General features: G+C 36.4%; 1 protein-coding gene across 1 annotated transcript in view; it reads right to left on the bottom strand.

Moving 5' to 3' along the window:
* Positions 1-1379: 1379 nt before the first annotated feature.
* LOC128994040 (otoferlin-like) overlaps positions 1380-25664 on the bottom strand; it is a 37358-nt gene continuing 13073 nt past the window's right edge. The window contains exons 16-36 of the mRNA XM_054418248.1: positions 25214-25366; positions 24169-24369; positions 22824-22940; positions 22426-22560; positions 20776-20937; positions 19895-20043; positions 18912-19080; positions 18182-18368; positions 17684-17808; positions 17420-17560; positions 16763-16972; positions 12220-12354; positions 11290-11561; positions 10567-10737; positions 9986-10158; positions 9350-9480; positions 5191-5378; positions 4118-4356; positions 3206-3384; positions 2631-2731; positions 1380-2194 (exon numbers count right to left, since the gene is read on the bottom strand). Coding sequence (XP_054274223.1) covers positions 2014-2194; positions 2631-2731; positions 3206-3384; positions 4118-4356; positions 5191-5378; positions 9350-9480; positions 9986-10158; positions 10567-10737; positions 11290-11561; positions 12220-12354; positions 16763-16972; positions 17420-17560; positions 17684-17808; positions 18182-18368; positions 18912-19080; positions 19895-20043; positions 20776-20937; positions 22426-22560; positions 22824-22940; positions 24169-24369; positions 25214-25366 — 3519 coding nt within the window. The 3' untranslated portion in view covers positions 1380-2013. The remainder of the gene's footprint in view (positions 2195-2630; positions 2732-3205; positions 3385-4117; positions 4357-5190; positions 5379-9349; positions 9481-9985; positions 10159-10566; positions 10738-11289; positions 11562-12219; positions 12355-16762; positions 16973-17419; positions 17561-17683; positions 17809-18181; positions 18369-18911; positions 19081-19894; positions 20044-20775; positions 20938-22425; positions 22561-22823; positions 22941-24168; positions 24370-25213; positions 25367-25664) is intronic.

Below are 25664 nucleotides of genomic sequence, written 5' to 3'. Positions count from 1 at the left end.
TTCAAAATGTAGAATAAGATAAACTCTACTCGGTGTGTCTAGTGGTGGAAAAATCAACGGAATGTTAATCAAATCCTAATGTGATCTACCTAGCAAATTAATAGTGTATCTAAATCTACAAACATTTTTACGTTCACAAAATTTTTACGTTCTGAATTATAAAAAAAATTACTGCTAGGTTTAGAGTATTTCTTCATAAGCACTGACTTTCTTTCAAGTGCTTTTAGTTTTCAATGTAGTTAAAGAATCATCAGGTACTGTTTTAATTTGAAATTTTTTTAACCCGTCATGAAACACTCCCTTGCGGAGAATAAATAAATATTTTAGATAAACCCTTGCAGTAAGAAATATGGCTTGAAATTAAAAATAGTGTTTAGTAAAACTGTTAAAAGATAAAATAAATGTATGCAATAATTTTTCCCCTGCTTGTCCATAAAAAGTTTTTTGTTATACCACTACACACACTTACTTAGCATATTGTGCTTAAATGCTTTCTAAGCTTACAGTCATATAATATATAAATAATTAATTCCCCCCTAATTTCCAAAGTGTATAAACTCCTAAATAAATCCTTAGATACAAATTCCTTTAATATTCAACTGTACAAATCAATCTTTACAACATTCTTTTAAACAGACCCAAAAACTAATTAGGTTTAATTTTGATAAAGTTATTAAGTTAATAAAAAACGTATAAACTGATTTTAGAGCTTAAACCTGAATCCTGAATCATATTAAATTTTTCAACAATAAAGTATTTTAGGTGCTTAGGAAACAAATATAAAAAAATATATATATCAACAACAGTTACTAATCTAAATATATATTTCTGGAAAATAGATTGTAATATATTGATATGTTTGTCACATAGACAAAAATTGTAATCTATATTATGAGCTATTCAGGAATTTGCATCTAGAAGTTGATAAAATATGATTTACTCTAATTTATCACAACAACAAATCCCTATGGAATACAATATGACTCTGATATCTAGCATAGACTACAGTTTTTAACAAAATAATTTAATGAAATCGACCTCAATAGGGAAAACGTGATGCCATAAAGGCTTTCACTTTAGACTAAAGCTACATAACTGGAGACTAAAGTTCATGGTGGAATGGAAGTGTCAAAATGTAGTGCTGCAGTTTAATTTGAAACATCTTTTTTACCTTACTAAATTATAGTAATGACTACAGTGCAAGCGGCCAAACAAGAAAAAATTTGTGTCTTCAATTTTATTTCCCAACTTATGAAGAAGAAAACGTTAAATTAATTTCAGTGTTAATGTTTAATTTTAACTCTTAAATTTGGATACAGTTGCTGGACATTATTTTGAACTTCATTCTTCACAAAGCTAAATCCACGTGTTAGCTGGATTAGGATCTGGGACCTCAGGACAGAAGTAACATGCTCTAAAGCTGTGTTTACACAAATACAGAAGGTATTTGCCTGCCTCAGTATTTTTAAAGTTACTTGAGGTACGACTGCCTACTGGCTTTGTGTAAACACCACTTAACCACTAAAAAAGTTGCTCTCAATATATTATCATTGAATTTTGGATACTGTAGTAGACAAAACTTTTATGGACCAGATGTAGTCAATTTTTTTAAAGTAAAAAATATAGCTGGATAAGCACCCACAGAGTGTAGTAAATGCAAAATTAGTTTCCTCACTTAGTATTTGAATTTTTGATACCATGATCGTTGATCCGACATAGACTACAAATTTGACGTTTCACTTTAGATTTGTATTGGTGGAATCAGGATTAGGAAGAACCTTAGCTTACTACACAAAAACAAAGAACTGAGCTATGCACTTTCTGTCGGTCGCTAAAATCAATTAGTTAATTTTAATTTTAATACCGACCACAACCCTTAACGTTGGAATGAGATGTCTACTTAATCTATTGATAAAACTCATCATGATTGATCAATAAAACTACTTATTTGCCGAGGATTATTGCTGGGATAGACATTGCTGAACGTTGGTCTCCAGACAAGCAGACGACGGATTACGCTCCCAGCATCTTCTTGACAGTGTATCCGGGAAGAGAGTAGAAGAAGAGGAAGAACATGAAGAAGAGAGCCATGACGATGAGCATTTTGAGGATCCGCCACTTGTAGTTGTGCCAGACGATGTAGCGGATGGACTTGAGGGGGTTGAGGAACCACATGAATGAAGCATCGGGACGACTGGAAACAAACGTTGAGTAAATTTATGTTTTATTTAAAAAGTATAAATGGAAGATAAAATATTAATTTGTAAATAACTAAATCTTGATAAGGATTGGATGGGGTAAGTAGATGGGGAGTTGGATGGTTGTAGTGCTCGCGGGCAATTAGAAAGGTTGCCCATTCAATCTTAAAAAAATTGGAGTTTTTTTTTTTTTAACCAGAGTTATTCTCAAATTGGGCTCTTAATAAATGGTACTGGGTAACAAAACAGGTGGTCTTAGTCACAGTAATAAAGCTAGGCAAGGCATTCCATTGTTCACATGTTGTTAATTCCTATTTGGGTAAAAATATTGTCCAGCTGAGTAAACAAATCTCCTATTTAAAGAGAACAATTATTTATACTGTATACCCAAAATGATGTAAAGATATAATTTATTTTCATGTCTATACTCACTTTGGCTTATCTAGAGGGTCTGGTTCATTTCTGCCCTGCCCTGCTGGATTTTTCTCCGCCTCTTCTTGAGTAAGCAGGTGGATTTCAGCCTCCACTTTTCCCTGAAATTGTTATTAAATACACTCAATTGTTGTATTATAAGTGTCTTACCTAATTTAGTTTAAAGTAATATCAATATAGGTGTCTCAATTATTTATGTAATTTCTTCACAGTTAACACTTTACTATAAATTATGCACTGTTGTATAATTCCAAACAGTAGTTGGGTCATAGCAAAGAACCCGATGAAGGACATACGGCGGAGGGTTCTTTCTTCCTTCGCATCTTTTCTTTGAGTGGGAATGTTGGCATTTGGGCCATTCAACAGGCAAAATGCATAAGGAAACACACATTTGTCTTACTCAAGAACACGGACAAAAAAAAGGTAAACGAATAATTCCAGTTATACAACCTAGGATAACAAAATAAAAACTTACATATATTTACTACCGGTATTAATTCTGGACAATACCAACTGTATTTTTCCCCCAATACTTTATGTCCCAAAAAATACTGTTTATTACATACAATACTTACTGTTAGTTCCATCTCTTCATTTTCCTTCTTCACATAGAAAGGCCACCAACCCTTAACCCTCTTCTGCTTGAATATATTAACCATTGGAACACTTCCGTCAGTCTTTAGCATGCTCAGAGTGCAGAGCTTTGAGGACTTGGCTCCTCTGGGGAACCTGTTTAGATCCAAAGTTATTGCCCCTGAAACCAATCACAATGAGTTTTAGAAAAAGTTCAAACTTTTTCAAAATAAAAAGAAAATAAATATGATAATTTATATCATTAAATGGAACAATTCACGTATGACTGGTCTAATGGTAGAGCGTGAGGCTTTAGTGCCCAAGGTCCCGTGTTCAAATCTTGCCAAGTCACCAATTGGTTTTATTCCTCGTCTTAATTCTTACTGGAAACACTCTTTTATATACCTAATAAAATTCATATAGCATCAACAATTTAAATAATCCAAATGTAGGTAAATAGATGGATAAATTTCAAAATATTTACAAATATTTCAAATTTAATATGTCTTGTTGAAAACCAATCGGTCAATCGCTGGCCTGTTCTTCATCCTCTTAAAAAATGACACGCCTAGTAGCTTTACACCCTCGTAGCTCTGGGCCAACTGACGCCAAGACGGTCAAAACACCGTGGAAAGGTAGTTCAATTAAGGGACCTACAGCTTATATTGGAATCCGAATCACATTTTCCCTTGTAACTAACAAAATGTCAAATTATCAGCATAGTACTGTGGATATAATCGTAGTAGTCCACACCAGGGAGCATCGCATCCACAGTGCATGCCTATAAATATCCACAGTTTGTGACCTCCTACTAGCTGGATTACAGGACGCCACCGTCCCAGTCTTAATTAACAACCTACCAATCACCGAGCACTTAATTTAACAGTTCATACTAAACACAACCCTCTGACTACCTAAGAAGTCGTCTGCAGAGAAGTGATCGGCGTCCCACACTTGAAGTTCCAACCTCGCTGGGATCTTACTCTCACTCTCGTCCCAACTGAAGAGCGACTCTTTGCGAGAGATGACAATCTTCTCCTCAGCTACTAGGTATTCGAATGGGAACGTAAACCTCCAGTTAAAGTTTCCTTCCCCAGTGAGGGACCGGTAGTGGATGTCGGTGCACTGGCAGTCTTCAGGGCCTTTTAACCACCTGTGGAACAAGTTTCTTAAAAGTATTTTTTATGTTACAGTACAGTAGCGATGCTGAATGAATACTTTGACAACACCTTTTGATTTGAAGGGATATATTGCAGTTAGTTCTGTGAACTTAAGTAAAGCCTTTTCATAACCAAGAATATAAATTTAATTTAAATGATTTAAATCAGTTAGAGAGTATTTTGTAATATAAAAGAGGGTGCTCTGTTCAAGCAGTAACATATAATTACTTGGCGGTATTGGTGATTTTCCCATCCTTTAGGATATGTCCCTATCTGATATTATCCCATCCTTTGATACATATATTATGGACTTCTTCCATTCTATGATGCATAGGCTACATTAGATATTTCCTCACAGTTCGACATAAATACCAGATAAAGTATTAAGTAACCAGATTAATTTATTATGGACTTCTTCCATTCTATGATGCATAGGCTACATTAGGTATTTCCTCACAGTTCGACATAAATACCAGATAAAGTTTTAAGTAACCAGATTCATTTGTGCGTTTACAAACGTTCATAAATGTAAGTTTTTCATTTATGTACCAGAAATGGTTTTACCTGTTGACATACTGATTTAATGCTATTTTACCAGACATATTCTCTGGCTTGGACATATTTACCGGATATTGTCAAACTTTCAACATTAACGGTAACACAAACATTTCGTCTCAACTTCTGGCACATACATTATTGGATTGTCTTACCCTTCGTCATATAGTAAACTTTTTCTTACCAATTAACATGTATAGCAAACTTTTTCTTACCCTCAACAATTACATCTAAAATTTGTCCAACTTTCATCAAAATAGACGTTTCCTTACCCTTTAACGTATATGTCAGACATTTTCTCTCCGGTGAAGAATGCGTCGTCCTCCAGTACGACCTCATCAGTGTTCCAGATGATGACCCTCAGCTCGTACGCTTTGGGCTTCCTCGGGGAGATGTCCAGGGGAGGCCCTGGCAGAGGCATGTCCATGGGGAACATGTCAACCCACATCTCCACCTTACCCTGGACAGCAAAGTTATTATGTAAATCTATAACGACCTACAAACCTGCAACTCAAAAAGGTAAAAACTGTCTAATGTAATAATTTATGAAAGACAAATAAATTAGACAAACTTTGTGCATGACATTTTGGTATGGTCCAACTTATCACGATAGACATAACCTCACAAATTGGAAAAACTTAGCTCTTTTTAGAACAGAAAAGCCATTAACTTTCATTTGAATGTTACATACAGGTATAACATTAGAGATGACCCGTCCTATTTTTGTTTATTAACTGATTGAGATTTGTACATGTATTGAGGTTAATATTTGTCTGTAGAATTTGTTGTACAAGGGGTAAAAAATTAGTAAACAGAAAACATAAACCTGCTGTTTGCTCATCATCATATCTGTTACGTTCAAAGTTACTAGTGTAGGATAATTTTTGTAAGCAATGTATTATGACAGCAATACCCATAGTAATTTTTGGAACCAAAAATGTGAATTTATGTTTGAAAAAATAAATGCAAATGCAGTTGTTTAAGTGGCCTTAATTATTTATCTCTTGTTTAGAATTTATAGATTCAAATCTAATCTCTTACATCACTAATGATGATGTTTACAAAAAAATTGAGTATCAAATGACAACCTTGAAACGTAATGGTGTGATGTCAAATCAGATTGCCTTATCAGATTGCTTATCATTTATCTGATCCAGCTGATCACTTTAATCAGAAATTAAGTAATTGTACGCTAGCACTGATACAAAATGAATATCATTTACATAGTGCTAGTGTTTACACTTGTGGTGTTTGCACCCGTTTCAACACTTCATAGTTCTGAAGAAGAAGCAAAACCTGAGGAAGAAGCGTCGGTTGCTCCACCCGACCTTTCAGCGGAGAAGAAGATATTCGATTCCGAGGAGGATAAGAAACCGAAAGAAATCAATTTCGCAACATCACCACTGAACAAATTAGACGAGGATTTGACAAAAGAATTGAAAAACCCATTACCACTGGAGGTCTCTTTTGAGGTGAAACTGGATGTGTTGAGAAATTTAGTCGAGTACGAGAAAAACATAAAAGACTTGCACACTGGAATTTTGAATAATTCGACAACGGGAGTGCAGCTAGCAAAAGAACTCTTGTCGCAAGATGGACCAAGGTTTTTGAAAGTTGACATAGATCAAGAGAATCTGAAGAAAATTTACAATTGGGACGATGATAATGTGGACCATCTCAACGATCTACTCAAGGACATAAAATCAGTGTATGATAGCATAATTGCAGACTTGAAAGACAAACCGACACCGTACGAAATATTGTTTAGTAAAAGACGAAACGACTATATGAAATAAAAATAATTTAAATAACTATATGTAAATCAGTTTTAATATAAGAGTTACAGAATTTCTTCCCCACAAGAGATTATTGAATTAATTTGATTTAGATTTTTAAAGACTGAGAGTAAAACAATATTGTAATTCTAATTTGATTACTTCATCGAACAATTTTCTTTTTGAAACACAATAAAAAATCAATCAATTGGCAATGATAATATTTATTCTCTTACTATCCGCCAATAGTTTACTAGCACAAAACACCACCTGTGAAGAGAGTGATGCGATACTTAAATTAGACAGAATTCTCACAGTCAAGCTTAGCAACCCGTCGTTTGCGGATGGAGTAAGCATCCTGAGCGATCTTATGAATCTTCACCTTCTTTTGACGGAAGTTTCTCAACAGTTCAAAGATAAGAAGGAAAAGGCTTGGAATACTATGAACACGTTGGACGACGCCGGAGGATTAAAACTGTTGAAAGTTGCGATCAACGGGACTCACGTCCAGAGAGTGCTTCAATGGCCCGATGATAAGGTTCAGGACATCAAGAGATCGCTGATGGGAATCTCAACATTGTGGCGAGATCTGGATAAATGTTCCAGAGAACCTCCGGAGAGAAACGACCATCCGCCGGATATAAACTTTCGTTTTGAACCTGTCCCGTAACTTGCATCGGAACAATGTATTGACAAAGTGGTACTGTTGTGTGTGGTTTTGATATACAAATTATTGTAAGTATTATAAATTAAACAGCTAAAAAATATGATTAACTCAGGTAGTTTTTACCAAAGTTAAAATTTACTATTGTTGTATAATGTTTACTGTGATTTACATTAAATGTCTTCTGATTGTTTAAAACAAAACAAAAGACCTTCAAGGAATTCACAATTAAATTGTTAACTTTCTTAGATTTCAGTCTGCATTCAGACAGGGAAAAAATATTGTGTATTTTAGCCTTAACATTGTGAAATATTAGTGTAATGAGTGAGATTTGTAGCCTACAATGGATTGAGGTTTCTTTAAGCTTAGTTACTGACTTGGACTAGCTTTGTTTCTTTAGCCAAGACAATTTATTGTAAGCTTTAAGTTAATCGACAGCTTGGTTCTGATCCAAACAGTTGAAAAGCTACTAGCATTTCTTAGCTTGGAACTAAGTCTAGTGTATTAAAAAAAAACTAGACAAACACTATTACCACTTAGCTACACAGTTATTCAGTAGTGTATTCAATGAACAAAGTGTGTTCTTGTGTTTGTGGGTAAATAACTATTTTAAACTTTTATTTTTACTATACTACATTAGTTATTAGTTATCAACCGTGAGAAACATACCTTTTCAAATGTTATAACTATAAAATCAACATTTCCTAGGAAAATATAAGTTTCCAAAACGTTTAAGGTGTCTTTTGAAATTGCCAAAATTAAAGAGAGAAATAGTGAAAATATCACTACATTTTAAAAACTATGTTTAAATTGTTGTATTTTAGATTTTTTATGATGGTAAAAATATTTTTATTAGAATAAAATCAAATAATTGCTATACAACATGTACCATGGTCAAAGGTATATCAACGTACAACATATTTAAAAACAAGTTGTATCACACTATAAAATAAAATAAACATCACAAATTCTAAAACTCCACATCACAGCTTCAACTGTTCCGCGACAATATTCGCCCGATTCACAATCATAGTCCAGAACTGATCCACAGTGTCCAAATACTGTCTGAGCAAGTCCGTGTGGACTTGGTCATAATGAAATGTCTTGCCGTCCACAAACGCTGTCGTAAGTTGTGGACCACCCTGTCTCTTCAGCTCCTCGACCATGGGAAGGTAGCTGTCATTGGCCGATCTAAGTGATCTGTACATCTCGTACATCTCTAGGTAGTATTTGAGAAGCATTTTGAACGTGTTTTCCGCCTCTAGGCTAGGGGCGACCATCTCCTCGTGCAGTTTGTTGTCTAGTTCGACGAACGGATGTTCAGTCACTAAGCAGAACACTGAGGACAACGCTAGTCCCACCACACTGGCTAGTAGAAACATTTGTGGTGATATCTTTATGATCTGCTTGTCAATAATTGTTCAATCGATGAGTTTCAGATTAGATGTTAAGTTGTAATTTGAAGAACAGCTGGGCTTAGTAGCAAAGCTAACGAATCTAATCTAAAAAATCATGTGTTTTTATACAGAAGTATAGGAAAAGTGTTCAGCGTTTCTCTCAGTATCCTTCTAAAGTTTAGGTAGCTTTTATTGTTTACACCCCAATACAATACCTCAATAAATAATAACAAATGGGGAATAGTACTTGAACGAAAACCCCAATTATTTTAGACAGTTAGGTCAGTTAGACACAGTTAGGACAGTTAGGTTTTAGGACAGTTAGGTTTTAGGACAGTTAGATTAACCCTACAAACCTATTAAGACTAATAGTTCTTATGGGTAAAACTTTGACCATCGGACGAGCTTCAGTAATACCCAGCTAACTTACACAGCGATTGATCTATAGCTTCAAACTCAAACACAATAAACTAAAAATATAAAAAAATCAAACAATGCAAGTGTTGAATGTGACAACCACAATAAATCTATTCTTTTGAACATGCTGTTTTCAACATATTTAGACCCCAAATCCCTGAAAGTTTCCAGTTTTTACCTGTTCTATCCCAGGTTTGTCCGGGTTGTAGAGAGGTCGGGTTTCTATGTGTTCAGGTACCAGGGTGCAACCTATCCGGGGAAACTCGTGCCAGTGGTGCAGAACTGCTAAGGCCATATGCTCCTCTACTCCTGTAAAATCAACATAAATGAAATAAGTTGTCTTTGAGTTTTATGTTAAACAATAGTGTTCTAATAGTAGTGAAAAAAGGTTATCACAAAGGTTTACTCTTAATACCATAGAATGATTATTTTGAATAATCCACTACTCTTATGCAGAAAAATTATTTACGGTATTTGGTTAGGTATCCATTAATCAGTGTCTTCTCAGTGATCTTTTCTGTAAAGAATGATAAAATTAATGAATATGCCTAGTTCATCTTTCATGATAGCTAATAAGACAACCTTTCAAACCTCTAAGTAACAAAGATTTTATATATGTACATTTGAGTAAATACACAGCTTAAAAAAAAATATTTAATTTTTCATGGTTTGCTTTTAAAATTTCTGTAATCCTAGTACAATTTCTTTTGTATACTCAAAAATATTAAAAAATTCATTATGACTTCCATAGTTCTCTAGTAATCACCATTTCAGTGGCTCCCAGACACCCTAGCTATTTGAATTCTCTGCTAACCTTTGATGTTGTACCAGTCCGGAGAGTCCTCGGTGTTTTGTAAGCAAAAGGTTCTTCTTCCGACCTTGACTTTTCCAGGCGAGTACGCCGGAGCGTCCATCTTTCCATCTTTACACAGCTTCGCCAGTATCTGGGTGGGCTTCATTGGATCTCTCCATCTGTTGTAGCCATAGCTGCATCGGGAAAAATAGTGATTGATGAACAAGGACAATTGATGGAGGAAATTTTTTTATGAAAAGAGTGATATTCAGTATACAAATAAAAAATATCAGTTTGCGTTCAAAAGGAAATATTTCATTTACATCTACATCATTCAGCTATCATCCCACCTACTCATTGTTTATGTCATATTCACCTAAAGATATGCACGCTGTTTTGTCGTCATCTAAAAAAATTAAAAGAAATGTGACTAAGAATAGTCGCATGGCAAAGAGGAAAAGGTATACTGGGTGTCCTGTAAGTAATCAGCTAAACCCTGGAAATGGTTTTACGGATCAAAATAAAATGACATTTAAGAATAACATATATTTCAAAAATGCCTCATTAGCGAGGGGGATATACAAAAAATCACACCTACTTACTCCTCATATTTGCTGGCAATGCCACAAGTGGCTCTGTGTCTACTGTAGAATCTGTTCTCTAGGTCAATTTTTGTTTCGCCGATGAGATCATCTGACCCGACCAAATCCCAGTCCAAAACTTGCACCGTGAGCAATGAGTCTTGTGGAAACGTCGCCTCAATCTCAAAGCACCTTTAAGAAAAAACGAAACCATTCAACTATTCTATGTGTATCTTCATTATCTATAAGGGTGGTGCTAGTAAAAAAAACTAAAAGAAAACAGGACTCTGAAAAACCAAGTGCAATCAGTCATGCAATAATTGTAATTTACATCTTTTGAACAATTGAATCAAAAATATTGAAATATTGAATTTGAATTATTTAATACAAATTTCAGCTGATCACACAGCAGATGAGCTCAGTTGGTAGCGTAACAGACTACTCAAATCCACAGCAACGATGTTGTGGGTTACCGTTCTAGTGACTGCCTCTGAATTGTCAATGAAGCTGCAGCACTGTTTACTCTTTTGCTCACCCCTTGCTTTGCTGATAACATTCCACATACCAAGACCTACGTGTAAATTCAAGGTTGAATGAGGTCACCAACCTCTTAAAAAAAATATTGCACTTTGTCCGTTTTGCTACAAAACACAACTAAGACATCTTCTCATTAGACAGAATTCTTTATGTTTAAGTCTGTTCGACTTTTAAATTCTTACATGATTTGAGTTCTAATCCACTCACTTGCCAAACACCGGGTTGAGCTGCTTCGAGATGTAGTTCTCCTTATCACTGACCCGTTTTGATCCGAGCTGCAACACGACGTACGGGTCAGCCTTGCCGTTGAGGTCCATCGGGTGAAGTTCGTTGGCCTTCACTATGTAGACTCGGACCAACACATGGATTGGATCGTTGTTGGGCAGACCCTGGAAGAACCCGTACTGCGGGTCTAGACCCATAATTGTGTGGTCTTCTACGTCCTTTGGTAGCGGCCACTTGTACACTTTGATGGCACCCTAAAACAGAATTGATTAGCTATTTGAAGTGTTAAAAAATCGTTTGGTTTCTCAAGATACTGTTCGTCAAAAGTCATCAATTTTTATTGTGGAAAGGGAAATGAATCGCCAATAAAAATATACAAGGCTGCAGACACATTCTATAAACTTTGGCTATTAGAAAAAAAATCAGTTAATAAAACACTGGGTATCTGAGTATCGGTTACTCTAAAGTCAGAAGACATCCAATCTGACTGATCTGTTCATCAGATATCGGAACATACAATTTTGATTAACCAAGGTTCTGTGTTCTCCGAGCATGAACTCAGTATGTATATATTGGATTTTCCTGTAAGTACCATAATCGTGCATATTGGGCATAATCGTCAGAACTAGTAATGAGTCTGCCGCCGACTCAAGTTGGGAGTCAAACTTGATTTGTATTTGCATCAAGTAAGTCCCAAGGAACCAAATGAATTTAAAAAAAGTTTGTAATCCAAGCATGTAATGTCGTATTTGATGAAACCAAGTTGGTAAAATAAGATATAAGTAATAAGATACAAGTTGGTAAATTAAATAAGTAAACGTCAAACTGTTAGTTGTCTTCAGCTGATCCATTGTGATAAGGGTACTTTTGATTTTTGGGTTTACACAACAAAATCACAAGTTAAAATCAAACCTTGAAAGTTCCAACTACTCTGCTCTCATCTTCCACATCGTCTCCAGTCTTCTTGCCTCGGAGAAGCTCAAATGTTTGCAGCCACTCACTGAACCCGTTGAATACTGGCTGCGCTTCCAGGTCGTTAGGAAATATCTGCAGAACATCGTAAGGTCAACTGAGGGATTCAGAGTTAGGTGCTTAAAACTATATTTGTTTGCTCTGCAGAGCATTTTAGAACATCTTCTGGCTATATCTTTATGTCTGTTAGCAACAAAAGCAGTAACTTAAACTTTTTCAATACACACTTTATATTTTTAGTTGAATCTTTGTTCAGTTAGACTTCTAGAAAGCAAGCTTGAATATTGTAGTATATTCACAAAAGAATAAAACAAACTAGTAAAAGAAAGAACATTTTTATCTTATTGCCATCTCAACACTAAAACAAACATCATAACAAAAACATAAACCATATGCTTTTAACAAGACAATATAGAATAGAATATTAGACATATGATCCAATATCACACTTCTCCCCCTTCAGATAAAGCTCCGCTTCTCTTACGTAGCTGGTCTGCGTGTTTTCGCTTCAGAAGTCCACCAACCCTGACTTGGTATGATAGCTCACCAGTTCTTGATGCAATCACTCCTGGATTCCAGCCGGCACCTATTTCTCTCTGCACCCAGACTTCTTCCCCCTCAGAAAATTCCCTACGTCTACTTTTGCCATCGTGATACTCCTTTTGTTTAAAAACTGATTCTGCTATCACGTCTTTCACCGTAGGCTTCAAATTGTCCAATGGAGATCGAAGTCTTTTGCCGAAGAACAGTTCAGATGGAGGTTTGCTCGTAGATTTTTGTGGTGTGTTTCTGTAGGCAAACAATAGCTTCACCAACCTTTGTGTTTGATCTTGCCTGTCACCTTTGCTGGACAAATATCTTGACTTGAATGTTTTGATGAACCGTTCAACTTGGCCATTCGTCTTCGGATGATATGGTGTACTGCAGACATGTTTTATCGCGTTATCCTTGCAAAACTTCTCAAATAGCTCTGACGTAAACTGTGTCCCATTGTCAGTGACTATCATTTTAGGAACTCCATAGCGAGAAAACCATTCCCGTAACTTGTTCACTGTACTGGCAGCCGTAATAGATCTAACCATTGATATCTCTGGCCATTTAGAAAATGCATCTACACCAACTAACCAATACCACCCATCAAATGGTCCAGCATAATCCAAGTGTAACCGTTCCCATGGACCATCTGGTACATTCCACGAGTACAGAGGTACCTCCGGTTCCCTTGGACGGTTCATCTGACACCCATTACAAGTCTTCACATACGTTTCTATGTCTTCGTCCATCTTGCTCCACCACACATAGAACCGTGACAAACTCCGCATAGCTTCAATTCCAGGATGTCCTTGATGTAAAACACGTAGTGTTTTCTTTTGAAGGGTCTGTGGAACCACTATTCTATTTCCCCACATCAGAATTCCTTTCACAGAAGAGAGTTCTTCCCGTCTGTGAAAAAATGGAGACAAATATGAAAGATCATTAGGCAACTTTTGTGGCCATTGTGATTCCATAAACATCATTACCCGCTTGCAAGTCTCATCTTTTCTAGTTTCTTCTTGCAGTTCCTTTGATGTCATAGCCATATCGTCTATCTTTTCCTGAACCAGTAGTTTTGCAGACAACTCTTCTCTTGATGGGAGGTCACTCTCACTGGGCAGTCTAGAGAGTGCATCCGCCAACACGTTGTTCCTACCTTCTATATACTTTATATCAAAGTCGTAGTTGTTTAAGAAAATAGCCCATCGAACCAACCTGTTATTCATCGTCTTGGTCAAATCCCGATGTTTACCAAATATTCTCTCTAAAGGCTTGTGGTCACTAGTTAAGGTAAAATGTCTGCCATAAAGATACTGGTGGAATTTGACCACTCCAAACACGCAAGCAAGTGCTTCCCTGTCAATTGATGAATATCGCTTTTCTGATTCCTGCAAAGTACGCGAAGCAAATGCAACTGGTCTTTCTACACCATCGTGATCAGTTTGTAGAATAATTGCTGCTACACCAACCTCCGAGGCATCACAGGATACTGTTATGGGCAAATCATCTCGGTAAGGAACAACCGTTGCATCTTCTGCAATCAGATTGCGTGCTCTGTCAAACTCCTCTTGTTCTTGGTGATTCCACACCCAAGAAGTCTTAGAACTTGTTAATCGGTGTAATCTTGAACAAAGACCATGAAGATGAGGAATGAACTTCTCATAATAGTTGATGGCTCCCAAAAACGCTCGAAGCTCTTTCTGGTTTGTTGGAGTCTTGGCTTCCTTTAATGCCTTTACTTTATCTTCCCTAGGATGTATTCCATCTTGATCAATTTTATGCCCCAAATAGTAGACACTGTTTCCACCTAACTGACATTTTTCTTTCTTCGCCTTTATCCCCGCAGCTTCGAGACGTTTCAACACTGTTCTGACATTGCCCAGGTGCTCTTCTTTGGTTCTTCCACTGACTATGATATCGTCTATGTTCACCCCAACCAAAGGGATATCACTGAGGAGATTTTCCATGAAACGCTGAAATTTGGCTGGAGCATCAGTTAAGCCAAATGCAAGGCGTTTGTAGCGGAAATACCCCATATGAGTAGCTATTATTAAGTAGTTTCGATCTTCCTCTTCAACCTCTAACTGTAAGTATGCATCTTTCAAATCAATTACAGTAAATAATCGACCTCCAGCAATTTTGTTTGTCAAATCAGCAAAAGTAGGCATCTGATAAACTTCAGGCACAATCGCCTTGTTCACGGTAACCCTGAAGTCTCCACAAATCCTAACCCTACCTCCTCCTTTGTTGACATTTACAGTAGGCGTTGACCAGACTATTGCTGTTTCACTTGGATCAACCTTCTCTAAGACTCCGCACTCAACTAGTCGGTTCAGCTCATTCTCTACGGAATTTTTCAAAGGAAAGGGTACTCTTCTGGCTTTCAGTGCAATTGGTGGAAAATCCTTCTTTACATGTATTCTAGCCTTTACTCCTTCAATTTTACCCAATCCATCAGAGAAAGCACTATCAAATTCCTTCACCAATGATTGGGCTTCCTCTTCCGTAATATTCACATCATCATTTGTTACATTGTTTGATTTTACACTAACTTCAGGTGGAAGTTTCATTCCAAATGATACCATCCACGGAAGTCCAAACAATGGAATGTCATCTTTTTCCATTACTGCCACTGGTAATTTCCTAGTTTCCCCATTCAAACACACTGACACATAGCATTTGCCTAAACATGCTAACGGTGTTTGACCATAGCCTGTCAACCCGGAGAGAGGTTTAACCTGGGGCTTACCGACTTTCTTCCATAATGTCTGCCCAATTGTAGAAATTCTAGCACCAGAATCGAATTCCATAAGGCAGGGCAGTCCATTAACATTAACTCTTATTGAGGCACGTGGAGTTCTGTTTGAAATCTTCTTAAGAGCATGAAGACCAGATTCCTCCCCATCTGAACTGTGCTCACCATCGGAATACTTCGTGTCAATTTTACTGACAAACTTCCTTTTGCACACCCTAGCAAAATGTCCTATCTTCCGGCATTTGAGACACTCCTGGCCTTTTGCTGGACATTTCTCCTTGACACATTTATATCTGCCACAGTTCTCACATCCCTTCACTTGACCAGTTGTTTGCCGCTTCTTGACAAAATATACGTTCGATGTAGTACTGGCATTCACCTCGTTTCTGGCACGCTCCATCGACCTGGCCAGCTGGAACACTCTCTCTGCCGTGACAACACTGCCACCGGTCTCTACACCATCCGGCCAACGATGCCTTACTTCCACTTCAAATTGTTCATTGAACACCCCTGCGATGAAACGATCCCGGATCCGTTCATCCAAGCCTTGGCCATACCGACAGTGTTTGCTTAATTTCTTTAACCGGGTGAAATATTCTGTGAAGGACTCACTTTCATTCCTAACAGCTCTTTCAAACTCAAAACGGGCAGCGAAAATCGTTTGGTTTGGACCATACAGTGTGAAAAATGCAGTCTTAATTTCTTCATATGAACAAGAATCAAGGTTCTTCGGGATGAAATAATTTTGCATCTTCTGGAGTGGTTCACTTCCCACATAAGCCAGTAGTAAGTCTTTTCTCGCCTCCTTACTACGCTCATCTGAACCCCCCAACCCTTTCACCCGACAAACACGTTGAAAATGTTCAATATACTCTTCTGCTGTTTCTTCACATTTGTATTTCTCAAAGACAAACTTCTCCATTTTCCTCTCCAACTCACTGTGAGACTCTTCATCAACTTCCCTGTCACTCTTCTGCTTCTTTCTAGACATCCTCGTCGCCAGTGTAGTATATTCACAAAAGAATAAAACAAACTAGTAAAAGAAAGAACATTTTTATCTTATTGCCATCTCAACACTAAAACAAACATCATAACAAAAACATAAACCATATGCTTTTAACAAGACAATATAGAATAGAATATTAGACATATGATCCAATATCACAAATATTGATTTCAATCATTCACACTGACCTTCATTTTAGCTGTCTTATCCACTTTCCGCCGCACACTCTTCGGGCTCAACTTTGCCACAATCTTTGCCGCAGCACTCTGTCCCAACTTTGCCTTGTTAGCTTTATTGTCGGCAGAAGGAGAGTTTTGCGACGGTGTTGACTCCACGTGGATCGGCAGCGAACCGTTTGTCAACTGCAGCTGTTTTTCTTTCCGCTTTTCTTTACTTTCCTAAAAACATACTGTACAGTTATATTTAAGCAACACCAACACAACAGGGTATTTTAAGGCAAAGATGAGTGAAGAATCATTGTTTAAGTGTTGATTGAATATGACAGCTTTTTTACTGACTAAGATCAGCCAGGAAAATTTAAAATTCCAATGGTCAAGGACAACTGGGTTAAGTTTTGAACCATAAAAAAACCATAAAAGCTACCGTCTCAACCCAGGATCGATCAGCTGTTGTTTGACTACCAATTGAGCAAGCACAATATCCACCCAACAATGAGATAGTTAAACAGAAGGGTTAGTGGATTGAAACAGACTTTGGATCCAACATAACTTTTATGTTGACCAAGTAATACAAGTCTTTACCCAATTTTCCTTCCTTTTATTGGTACTGTTGATTTTATTAAATATCAATGAGCATTTGATCTGTTTAGTGTTCGAGCAACTCACCTCAATCATTGCCTCTACAGATGCAAAATACTTTGTCCACCAGTCTCTGTTTTCATCGTCGTCGTCAAAGTCTTCAACGCTCTGTTTCCGTTTTCTATTTGTTTCAGTCTTAATGTCTTTCACACTAATTTGGTTTGTACCCTGAAATCACAAATATAGTTATGTTGAGACAGACAAACCACCTTATTTCACTTTTTGTAAGAAATTAACCAAGTCAAAATATATATATATTTTTTACTTCAGTTTTGTTTTGTCTAAACTTACATAATTGACCATGATGGTATCCCGGTTGAGCAGAGGAGCGTTTTCTTTCAACACAACTTGTTGGTTGCCGGGGGTGAAGGTGTTGGGGGTGTTTTGTGTAGTCTGTGCCTCTCCGGCCTCCTCATCTAAAACATAGCTTGCGTGAAAAGAAAATTCATATATTGACTAAGATAAGATTATGACCACTCCAAATTTGTATGACTTATTAATGGTTTTGTTACAAAACCTTAGATAACTTAGAATTTTAGAAGTTAATAATGAAAATTCACAATGAATGCTATACATTCTAAGAGACACATTCTTCTCATCAATCAGCCGCTACAGATATCAATCAGACAGAATCAATCAATCACCCCATTGGACCCATTGGATCCTGGAAAAATAAACGTAAAGATACATTCTGTCCTAAACACGCAACGGAGGATTTTGAATGCAGGTCTAGGCGCTTTAGGATCTACTTAAGTAACAACACAACTTAGGTAAGTAAACATAACTTACTTTGCAGCTGCTGCAAAGATCTTTTCCTCTCCTCGGCTTCCCGCTCTCGCTTGGTGAGTGGCGTGAACATGTACTTGTGTATGGAGTTGATCATGTGTGTGCCAACCAATGTGAAGCGGCCAAAACTGCGACAATCAACGCAGCGAATGGTGAGCGGCGGTCGGTACAATTCTTGCTCGGGCAACTCCTGCAAAACCACAACAGCTGTCATCTTCAGTAAATAAATATGATAATTTTCAGTACCATTGTGAAGCAAGGAATTAAACATTAGCATCACAACTCCGTTGGAAAATTTCTTAGCAGTCTGAATGATGGAGGAATATATTTCCATTACATTCTTTTTCCTCCACTGCAGAGTGCAGATCGTAGTTCTCACAAATATGTCCACAAAATATAGTTCCCATTAATTATCAGTTCTAGGGAGTTTGACCGGAGTACCAAAGCTGGGATATATTCTTTCCCGATCTCAACTTTGATGGAGGAGTGCAAAATACGTCCAACACTTAATGTATCCTAATGTAGAGACATTCACTGCTGGTATAATTCTAAGCAGATTTTCAGGGTCAACCGCTTTTTTATTTAGTGAGGAATATTACTGGCTAGGTTGAAACTAAGGATGCACTTCCTAAGTAAGAACCAAATGTCCGACAGCAATCCGTAACTGATAATGAGGTTTACACTGAAAATCACATTCTTTATCATTATTAAACAAAAATATCTAAGGACTTACTAGTTCCAAAAACTTCACTGGGGTGCCAAAGTTGGGATTCTTCTTGGCGTTCTGTATGACGGAGGAGTACAAGATGTGTCCAGCACATTCTATATCCACCCTCGGCTTGTCCACTGTCATCAGATGCACCCGCTTCAGGTCCCGCAAACCCCAGAAGAGAACTTCTATCCTGCGAAGTACAAAATATTTAGCTTCATTGTATACTAGGAACAATTGTAGACTATTATTTTAGATTATTTGTACCTGATAACTTGTTAACAACAATGTAGATAGTTTTTGTTCTTTCAGTTCTTAGTTTCTATGTTTAACTTACTAGTTTAGAAACTAATTAGTTGCAGCTAGTTACAAGAATGAAAAAAAGATCAAAGTAGTGTAAGAAAGTCTTGTCCACTTTCCCAGCTTTGGGAGACTGAAATAAAACGTTTTCTAAAGAGGTTTTAATTGATGATTCCTGTCATCCAGGGGTGGAATGACATGAGCAAGCAGCTAATGGCATCTGCTAAACTGTTTTTCTCGCTGAAGTGGTTGGATATGTAACTATAAACAATTAAGAGTTTAAATAGTCACAGTCAAACAGGCGATAATTACCTTTAATGAATCTTTCTGAATTCTGATGGATTGCCTTCTTTAAAATAGTCTAACAATCTTTTACTAGAAACTTCATCCAAAAAAAAAGACAAACATGGGCATAAGTGGGATGTTTTTACCATCTCGGAAAAATATTAACAAAACATCAGTAAAAGAATCAAATTTTGAACCTTATCATACGTTCTATCTAACTAAAGAGCTATATGATTGCAGCCAGTTACTCAGCTAATACCATACCTCATTAACGGAAAACTTTTTCTTCATTCATCATTGCCTTCATCTATGCACACTGATATGTCAGCCTCAGTCACTTAATCAATCAATAAAACAACAATCAAGCAAACAAGCAATGATCAACCAATATGTAGTGTACTTGAACTGCACTCAATCAATACCTGTACTTGGCCAGGGTGGGTCGGATGCCCCGAGGAACAGGCAGTAGAGGCCCGTGCTCAGGGTCACCCGAGGGTTGTGACACATGGAAGAGTTCTTTGGGTGGAGGCAGCTCGGGTAACTCAGCTCTGTCTCTGGACGACGAGGCGATCTGAAATTGTTAATCATCTGATAGAGGAGGAACATGTTGACCGAGATCTAGGTGGTTCTAGGTGTACATTTATGGAATCACCTCCTTAACACATTAGCTACCGGTACCAAATAAACTCAGCCCTCGGAAACAGAGGTGTGTGACAAATGGTAATAGTTGCATACTCGTATACATACATACACTAAGTTAAACCTTGGAAAAACTAAAACCTTTTAACCTCTTTTGCTGGGATAGTAGGCTTTTTTATACCTAAATGAGATAAGAGTCCGCCCTGAACACAAGAAACACAAGACTTTTCACTGTACATTTTGCTGTAATTGACCTGTTAGTCAAAATGCTTGTAAAGAAACCAAATGGTTACTATTTAATGTCGACCTTTTGTTAGATAGCATTATTAATTGATTTCCAATGACAAAATTCCATCTGGGTTCAGAATCAACCTGGCTTAAAATTAAACCTACATCCTTTAAATTTTAAGGGGAGCACTGTAACCACTCGGCTACAAAAACAATATAGTGTTATGTGCTTTGTATATCTTATGACATGAAGCATTTCCATTATTGATTTTACAGCAACACTATGAAAACGTACTTCCTCATAAAAGTATATAATACATATAAATAACAAATCATGTTAAACTAATCAACATGACCAAAGGAAAATTTCCTGTTTGTCCACAAAATGTGAAATGTCCTATAAATCCTCAAACAAGCAAACTTCATTAGTTCTTACCTGCAGCAACTCGAACGTCGCCAGCAATTCCCCGGCTCTTTCAGGCCCTCGGTGTATCTCGTACCATTCTAGACTTGGAGGAAAGTCCGGTTTTTCGTACGGTTCTTCCAGCAGCTTGACGTGAGGCTTGGCCAACGCTCTGCCAATGAACTCTGACTTGCCCTGCAGTCGAGGGGAATGACAAGTTTCAAATAATTATTACACATATTATGATATTACTGGAGTGGAATAAGTATTTGAAATATACAGACTGAGTTTGCTCGGGGCACTATTCAATACAATTCCATATTTTTAAAGATGCATAGAGTGAGAATCAACAGAAATGGTAGTGAAAACACTATATAATCGGGAAAACTATTTTGGCTGTCTTAATTCGTCGAGTGGCTACCGTACATTCTTTTGCCCAGCAGCTCAGATTGGCAGTAGTATTTGCCAACATGGGAACACTCAATTGCTTAAAAGACAATGGTAGACAAAAATCGATATTTGCTTAGTTAATGTACCTAACTGAGCAACTTTGAACCTAAATAGTTCAAAGCTGGTGGGAAGCCTTCACAATGGCTGCCAAGCTAGTACACATAGACAAGTGTAATAACAGGTGATATTGAAATATTTTGTGTTTTTCAATGTCAACGACATGGAAAGTATGACTGACTGAGCACAAAGAGCTTAATACCAAAATCATGATCACTACCAACAAATATTGTGGTGTAAAAGATTTACCAATTTTTTTCGCTGTTCATTAGTAATGTGTTTCGAGGATTCTGGGACAGATGTTTACCATTAGTGTGAAAAAATATTTAATAATCAAGCAAAGATGTGATATATCAAAGAAAAACAGGCACCATCAGGCTAATTTAAAATATACCGACTTTATTTTCTAAACTTAAGAATCTAATTACCATCCAAAAACCTACATGGTTAAATTACTTTCCTAAATTCTCTCACTACGAGGGTATATGCAGTTGTATATTAGTTCTATGTCCTATTTAAAATACCTCTATAATTTCACCATAACAGGTATTATTATCTGGAACAGTTTAAATGTGCTGTCTTATACGGAACAGACTATTGAAGAATCTATAAGATGAAACTAGTGTAACGCAGAAGAGAAAACGTGTTAGGAAATCAAATCAGGTGCAATGAGTTTGTTAGAACGATGAGTTACCTGAATATTTGCGTAGTCTAAACTTAAGTTTTTCTAGAACAAAATAAAAAGGGTTTGACACATTTTAATCCGTGCTTTTTGTTTGGTATGCTCCTATAGGGCTTAGTACTTAGGAAAACAAATAATATAAATACATTATTTAAAAAATATTACATTACCATTATGTATTTTGAAATTTAATATAACACTGGTGCATTGTAAGTAATTGTGTTGTTTTACAGTCAGTTTTTATTTCTACGTTATAAATTCTTATGATAATAATTTAATTTAAGTTTTTAACCCATAGCTGTTGTTTTCTTAAAATATTCTTTCATGGACACTATAGAGCTATTTTTCAATCTTTGAAAACTTTTAAATTAAAAATATTTTTTGTAAACCTAAATACAATCTACAAGGTATCTTTACTAAACAGTAAAAACCAGGGAGATTAAATCATGATGGATCAAGACATTGGTTGTAGCTCACTTATAATCCATACATACCACTTTATCCTGGTCGAATATCTCGATGATGATTGTCGGTGGATCGTTTTTTATTTCTTCTCTCGTTCCGTATATTAAAATCTCATCAAATACAAGCAGCTCGTCCCACGTAGGGCTTAAAGTTTCATCTATCACCTACACAGAATGCGTAAATAAAATCAAAAGTTACTTACTCTTACACAATCATAGATTACACAGTAACATGATTACAATATCTTGTACTCAAAATTTGACAATCTACAAAAATAAAAAATAAAAAAAACGTGTACAAATATGGGTTTGCCTGTGTCTAGGCATTAATATTAAACGTACGGTAAAGATTGCAGTTTCTTTAAAAGGAGGAAAATGTTAACACAGGTTGATATTGAAAACGCAACATGCATCAAATGCAAATTTACCTGCGTGGTTTTGCAATACTCCCCGATGATGACTCTAGCAAACGGATCTGACAGTCCGGACGCATCTGAGCCAATCAGAGATCTGGCTTGGTACATGTATGCTCTCAGTTGAAAAGACTAAAACAAACAATATTGAAGTAACTTTTGTGAAGTACGGTAGTAGCCTTCCAGATCAGGGCACATGGCTAGTTTTTTGGAAGGAACAAGAGGAAAAGGAGTAGCATGACTTCTCTCTTTATAAAAATATTTGTTAAACATATTTTCAAGAACAGTTTTAAACAAATTAATACTGACGATAGTTCCTGCTTTTTGTTGTGCTAAGCAGAGCTTTATCTATGGGAGGAATGAATTAGAGAATGAAAAGGAGGGATTATTGTGCTTCTAGGTAGATTTTAGTTCCGGTACCTTTTATGGGACACAGTAAAATACAAATATTTACAAAATACATTAATTTAATATTGGGGATGGACGAGATTGGATTTTTAGTTCGAGACGAGACGAGATTTTTTATTTCTCATAAAATTTCGAGACGGGATTTCCCTTCTCATTCACAACGGGAAATGCACGTTCAAAATTTTTACCTGATTTTGTAACATTGTTAGATGACTGTCTAAATACAAAAATAATGATAATAGGCAAGAATATTTACAATCTTTTATTAAAAAACATCAGCATAACATTTTTTTATTAATCACGCCTAACTTATTAAAAATGCCTACGATTAGGAAACATAGTGATATCAGTTAGGATAGAGTTCAACTTATCCTAAAATAAAAGCAATATTAATTTCTATAAAATAGTTACTTGTTTTGACTTTTTATAGTAATAAAACATTCTTCACACTGCTAACACTTAACAAAACTTCTCAAATGTTATTAAAGTAATATTATTAAAATAATTAAAGTAATATTTACATTTAAAGAATTAATTAAATAAGAACGCCTTCACAAAGGAAACGCAACTACAACACGCTCCTGTATTGCGGGTATTGCATTGACTTTCTGCAGGCGTTTTTAATTTTTTTTTTTTTCTCGTCTCGATAAAAATCTTGGCCAAAAAGAAATCTTGTCTCGTGTAACGAGATTTAAAATTTCCCGAAATTTCGAGACTTGACCATCCCTATTTAATATATTTAATATGTATTGTTGGGGAACAATACATTTATAGTATTCATTTAAATAAATGGAATTTGATAATACTTGTAAATCTTAAATCTTTATTAAATATAAAATATTAAAAAATCACTCAGTCATTTTACCATGAACCTAACTTATTGATCTAGGAATGCCTAGATTCAACTAAATAAATTGTGTAACATTTGACAAGTCTCTCAGAATTCACTCACAAACTTGCTGGTGTAGTGTATGACAGAAGGCGGCATCGCCCGAGGTCTCTCAGCGTTGCGGATTTCATGAGATACCTCGTATCCCTTGGTGAGACCGTTGACAAAGTTCTTCTTGTGCTTCACCAGCCCGAGCCACATGTAGATCTGCAGCTTGCACTGAATCGCCCACCCACTCGGGCCGACACCTTTTTTGCCTGGCAACTGTAATTTTCTATTAGTAGTTGAAACCTTTTGCACAAGGGTTTGTGTATGGTAAAGGATCGTTTGTTTGCAACTCTTCGGACTACAGTAAAAAAACTGGATTTTTATGGAACTTTTCATGGAGTTAGTTTGCTTTTCATGCCAGGTTAATATTACATGACTTACCACAGATATTTGGTATACAACTTATAAAAAAATTTAAATTTCTGTTGATAAAATAAAATGAATACAGGTTCGTTTTCAGGCCATTTTGTATGCAACCACATCATAAATATATTAATACATTGTGGTATGTCAATAGATTCTTCAAAAGACTGTAACAATCACAATAATTTAAACTTATCATGTTGATAAAATAATTAAAATAGAATAAAACTGATGAAAAACTGTACAGGCTGACCATCACTGTCTTATCACTGCTACTGACCAAATAAAACTGACTGAATCATGATGTTTCTTCTTCTCTCCAGTGCCACCTGTATTTCAGTTTGTTTTGTTCTACACATTTTATACTTCTTTGGTAACTTGTCAATATATATATCAAATATAATATTTGACTGGAAATGAGTCTGATAATTTAAAATTACTACCATTAGACGTCATACCAACAACTCTGGTTGGATAAGGTAATCAATTTATTTTATCAATAATATATTCCAACCAAGGGTCGCAATGAATAATAAATTTCTACTTCGATAAGCTAAGTAGAATTTACGTAAAACACCAGAGAAGGGCTTGAGGGTGACTTAAGTCTTATTGTTGATAGTTAAAAGAATGCAAAGACACAAAACTAAAGATTTTACTGAAGAATTTTTTTTTAAATCCCAAACAATCGTGGCTGTACCTTGAGGAACACGGTGAACACCTTGCCGCAATGTCTGCCAGACTCCTCGTCCACTATGGAGTAGACCATGTCTCTGGCTGGGATTCTCTGGTAGGCGATGCGCTTGTTGTTGCTGATCACCCAGATAAACACATCTGGCAGAGAGTGTTGCGGCTGTAGACAAACAACAACTGTCAGTGAAGAATTCAGACTCCCGTGGGAGCTCCAACAAAGAAATCCATTGTGACTTCTGGGATGTATAACGAAGTCTGGGCAGTATAAAATGTCAAAGTCTGAGACACATCCATCTCACAGTCATCGACACCCATGGAAAATACACTATCAAGTAGTTCCAAGACCTTCTGGAATAACTATAACATCCAACCATGTCTGGCCCCGTTAGTAAGAAGAAGTAGTAGGCCTACTGTGCATGAACAGTGTCCACATTAATGGGTGACTTTAAGACTTCAAA

The sequence above is a fragment of the Macrosteles quadrilineatus genome, unplaced genomic scaffold, assembly GCF_028750875.1.
Source record: "Macrosteles quadrilineatus isolate MER2022 unplaced genomic scaffold, UCM_ALF_1.0 Scaffold_5__1_contigs__length_97177068, whole genome shotgun sequence".
NCBI classification, from domain to species: domain Eukaryota; kingdom Metazoa; phylum Arthropoda; class Insecta; order Hemiptera; family Cicadellidae; genus Macrosteles; species Macrosteles quadrilineatus.
The sequence above is the reverse complement of the archived record's forward strand: the minus strand, read 5'-3'. Positions and strand labels throughout refer to the sequence as shown.